Source organism: Galeopterus variegatus, unplaced genomic scaffold (assembly GCF_000696425.1).
Source record: "Galeopterus variegatus unplaced genomic scaffold, G_variegatus-3.0.2 Scaffold158, whole genome shotgun sequence".
Taxonomy (NCBI): Eukaryota; Metazoa; Chordata; class Mammalia; order Dermoptera; family Cynocephalidae; genus Galeopterus; species Galeopterus variegatus.
The window spans coordinates 244,898-249,973 of NW_007726269.1; the positions used below are offsets into that span (position 1 = coordinate 244,898).

The 5,076-nt window shown below is 37.2% G+C and overlaps 1 protein-coding gene across 1 annotated transcript in view; it reads right to left on the reverse strand.

Annotated features, from left to right (window-relative positions):
- Positions 1 to 5,076, reverse strand: part of ANKAR (ankyrin and armadillo repeat containing) — an 85,786-nt gene that overhangs the window by 56,223 nt on the left and 24,487 nt on the right. The window contains exons 6-7 of the mRNA XM_008593428.1: positions 2,795 to 2,975; positions 1,429 to 1,648 (exon numbers count right to left, since the gene is read on the reverse strand). Of these exons, the coding sequence (XP_008591650.1) occupies positions 1,429 to 1,648; positions 2,795 to 2,975 (401 nt within the window). The remainder of the gene's footprint in view (positions 1 to 1,428; positions 1,649 to 2,794; positions 2,976 to 5,076) is intronic.

Genomic DNA, 5,076 nt, shown 5'->3' on the forward strand with positions numbered 1-5,076 from the left:
AAAAGGGCTTTAGATACTATATTTTTATTTTTTAATTTTTATTTTTTAAATTTTTTCCCCTTTTTGTCCTTTTTTGTGACTGGTAACGGGATCGCAACCCTCGGTGTCGCGCCCGTACCGTGACTGGCAACAGGATCGCAACCCTTGGTGTCGCACACCCTCACCGTGCTCAACCAGTGAGCGGACCGGTCTCTATATGGGATCTGAACCCTCGACGGGAGTGCCGCCGCGCTCCCAAGCGCCGCACTCCACCGAGTGCGCCACCGGGCCGGCCCAATACTATATTTTTAAATAATAGGCTACCCATTGCATTTAAATTTGACTGAATTGTGATTTGCTTTAAATAAGTTCTTTCTGTATTAAATATTTTAATTGAGTAATAGAAGAATCTTAATAGCAAAACATTTTAATCATACTGATAGAGTACAGAATTTATTAGTAGTCAATAAGAGTAAAGCATAACATTTTATGCAGAAATTTAACACGGCTTAATTAAGACAGCTGACCTCATTAAAATATAAAATCACCATTTCTTATTGCCAATATTGTTGCATTGGCCATTTCTAATAATTTATCTCTATTTCCCTTTTCAGTTATGGAGGACCACAACTTTTACTTTCAATTTTATTGTTTTTTGTACTAGTTAAATTTATTCCAATGATTATAAAAATATGTATGTATATTTAATAGTCAGCAAAAATGACTTCTTAATGTTTAAACTAGGTTAGCCTTGAAGGGACTACTAATCCTAAAAATTATTATTATAAAGAAATATTTTGTAAATATACAATTTTTTTTTCTTTTTTTTTCTTTTTGGTGGCTGGCCAGTACAGGGATCTGAACCATTGACCTTGGTGTTATAACACTGAGCTCTAACCAACTGAAGAAATTTTTTGTTATTAAATATAATTTAAGTATATGCAGTATGGGGAAACTATTCCCTTACTAAGAATCCTGTGATAAGGAATGGATGCTCTACTGAGATCTGGTGGTCATATTCGTCTCTCTTTTCTCTGAATTTCTATAGTACGTCAGTACATATTAAGTATGCCAGTACTTATCAGATGCTATCCTGCATTCATCCATCCATACATTCAGTCAACAAATATTTCCTGTACTACTACAATTGTCAGTCTTCTGGACATTAGAATACCACAACAAACAAAGGAGACCAAATCCTCCCTTTATACAGCTTATATTCAAGTGAGGGAGACAGAACAAACAAATAAAACACTATATAAGCTAGCAATAAGTGATGCTTAGAAAAAATAAAAGGAGCCTTTCTTAGATAAATGAAACAAAAACCTCAACTTTGCTTTAGGTAACAATACCAAATTTTAACCTTGCTCTAAAATCAACACGCATTCTTAATGCTGAATAAGGGGAAATTAAAAGAAAAATATCTTAGGTTTAAAAACTTTATGGTACCTTGGCTGAACATAATAAAGCGTCTCTGGTTGATGTTAAAGTTAGCATTGCACAGTTGACATATAATAGAAACTCTGTTGTGTAGAGCAGCGTGATGGAAAATAGTATAACCTGCTTCATCTGAAACATTGATTGTTGAGCTTGAGGTTTTACGGCTGAATGTATGGAAAACAGCAGATAACCCTCTTTCCACAGCAGACTTCATACCAAATGGGATACTCTACAATTATGAAGAAGGCCAGAATTAGTTTTTCAAAACCCATCCAAAGTTTAGCTTAAGGGAAAAAAAGGACATGAAATATATTAACAGAATCACATGATTGCTGCTCAATTATAGTAGAATTTTCACAAGATCCCGGTAGAAAATTTCTCACTGGGCAATGACTAAAGTTGTTAGAGCTATAAAAAAATACTGAGAACCTTAAAAAATATTTTTGGGAAGTTTTCTTCTTTTTTTGACAGGGGTGTGTAGGGAGTTGTAGATCCTTCTTTGCAGATTATTAGAACAAGGTAGACAAATATCTTCCTGAAATACTTAAAAAGCAAAGGAAGATCATTGGGTTCCTTCTCTTAATTAAGAACAACCAAATTTAGAAGTTTAGACACTTGAAATATATTGCTATAGGAACACTCTTTGTCTTCTTTGCTCTAGGTCTCAAAATGGCTAGGTAAAAATGCACATGCTATTCTTTTAGACATTCTGACTAATATTTAAAAATTAAACAGGCAAATTATTAAAGTTTTAAATTTATGGACATTAAAACAATTAAACGGAAAGTAAATACCAGTCTAATCTTTGAAGTTGGTGACCTTAATTGATCAGTTCCAGAAGCTGTTAGTGAAGGCTTGTTGAAACATATGGAGAGATTTGTTTCAGGATGTTAGGTTTGCTCCTTAGGTTTAATTCCCAGGACTGAAGCCTGGCTCTNTTTGTTTCAGGATGTTAGGTTTGCTCCTTAGGTTTAATTCCCAGGACTGAAGCCTGGCTCTGCCATTTACTAATGGTGTTTTTTGGGAAAGATCAAATTGCTCATTTGTATAATAAGAATGATAACAAAACTAGTATTTTAAAAGAGTTTGTTGACTTATAATAGTGCTTGGCATACAAAATAAGCAATCAATAAATATTAGCCATTATTAAGATTAATAACAATTCAGTTCATTAACAGGTTGTTTTGTACTCTGCCAGAAATTCGTAATCCAGAATTGTATAGCCTTTCAGTTACTAAAATGTGGAATTTTAATTTCATATTGAAGATTTTATTTAATCTGTTACTTATCCCTAAGATAAAAATTTGTTTGAGACATATATTTATTGATAACATATAACTTCTTACATTAAATTATGTAGTAGGCACTGAAATACCTTGCATTTCATGGCTTTTTTGAAACCAAATTTTTTCTTAAATTGTTCATGTAATTGAGCATCTGTCAATGGAAGTCTTTTTAATCTCAGATTGTTCACTATTTCATTTATGGCTCCCCACCACTGTGTCTTATATAGTTGATGATAGAAAGTCTCAAGTTCAAAACAGATCACGTAGTAGCTACAAAAAACAAAAGAAAAAAGAAGAAAAGACTTTTTCTAACTTTGAAGTGATGTGCTTTTTTTACTATGTTGGCAAAATTTGATTTTTCTGTAACAATTACATACAAAAACATTGTTTAAATTGTACTCAATTATAAATTTATTAATAACCTGGTTATCAACTGTTATTAATCAAGTCTTTATATAACAAGTATCTTCTCCATATTGGCCTTTTGGATTGACTCTGTCCTTCCCACTGCCTAAAAGCCACTGGAAACCCTAACTCTGGCTGAAGGAGTTCTAGGTTTATCTTCTAACCATCTGCTTACCCTCCTCTTACTCTTTTAATCTAATTATGTCTCTATTTGCTTTCTCAAGGGTTTGAGTCTGACCTGGAATGATGCTTTGGGTGATGGCTCCTTGGTTTTACTCACTGCAGCAGTGGGCTAAAGAAACCCCCAACCCACCAGTCCCCTGGGACATAGGTGGGGCTTGCAACAGCCCTGGGCCCCTGTCACTCTGGAAAGGAAAAATGACAAAATTTTGAGTTATTCTGTTCCCTGGGTTTGCTCATCATCACAGGTAAAGGAAAGTGATGGCCTTCTTCCACTCCCCCCCACCATGAGGTACCTTTCCTCATGCCCAGATTTCAATGGTAAGTACTTCAGTTGCTGATACTGCCTCTGACGATGGGAAGCCTCTTATGTTACCTGGGTTTCTCCTCCGAATGCCACTACTTACTGCTATAAATACAGCATTCTTGACGGTGGTCCCCCACTCCTATGGCTCTTCACTTTGCTACTTAGGGACTATCAGTTTTCCTAAGAGTGCTGAGAAATCCGTTCCATTATGCTAATTTCTTAAGAAGTGAGTTAGTGACTCCATACTAGGGGATCTCCTTGACCATTAGCTAAGGAAGAACTGCTGGGACCCATGGGTCAGTTACAGGAAGGTCTTAGGGAAACATACTGTTATGAAATTGTCAGGGGCTAATACTCTTTTTCTTGAGCTTTACTTCAACCCCTCAACCAGTTGTCTGAATGGAATAGATCTCAGTACACGGATCAAGTTATGTTTGAGTACCTGTTCACATTCATTTGAATGCGTTATTCTTCCTATCTACAACCCTCTCCCCCACCATAAGGAAACCAGACCACAAGAACATAAACTAAAGGCCGTCTTCACCCACACCTCGCAGGTATATTGCCAGACCAGGTGGTGGGGCTTGTCACTTGTCCCTAGTTCCCAACTTTTGCAGATGCCGCCTTCATCAATGGAGACTTGCCTAGGTTAATAGACTCCAGCCTCCAAAATCAAGGAGCATGTATTCCAGATACTACTTACATTTGATGGCTTTGGATAGTCTTCAAATCACAGTAGTGATAGGCTCTAGGACCTTACAGAATTGTGTGGATCAGACCTGGATGCTGGATTGCACTGGATGACTAAACTGAATTTTTAGAAGAAAACAGCTCATCGTCCCTTGGTATCATACATCCCGTTAAGAGTGGGTACCCCAAGTCCCAAAAGACTTCCTCCATAGATCTAGGCATGGAGAATCATNTAAGAGTGGGTACCCCAAGTCCCAAAAGACTTCCTCCATAGATCTAGGCATGGAGAATCATACTGAGAATGACCTTTGGTCTGTGACTAGCCCAGCTCTACTTCATCCTGCTCCAAGAGAATCTCAGTTCCAGCAACCTTTCTTTGCATGTATTTCTCCAGGGAGCTGACTCTGGCTGGGATTGCTATGGGAACAAGAGCTGCTGACTACCTTTGGGGCCCTGATGCACTCATAGACCCCTGCTCAAGCAATGAAAGAGACTTATAAATTCAACAAACACCAACAGAAGGTGGGCTGTTTTCTTCTAGAAATTGTTTAGTCATCCAATACAAATCAAGCATCCAGAATCTATAGGGGTTGTCCTACCCTGGAAACTGGAGAAGCAAGAGATGGTGAAGATTGCTGTATCCTGTGAGAGTCTCTGACCAAAGAATTTTATAACTCAACTCTCAGGGTTGATGTACAGCCCTGCACAGTAAGCCAAAACTGGCTCACGCAGAGATGATCACTGGAAATGTAGAAAGCCCAGATAATCTGCACTATGAAGATAATGGAT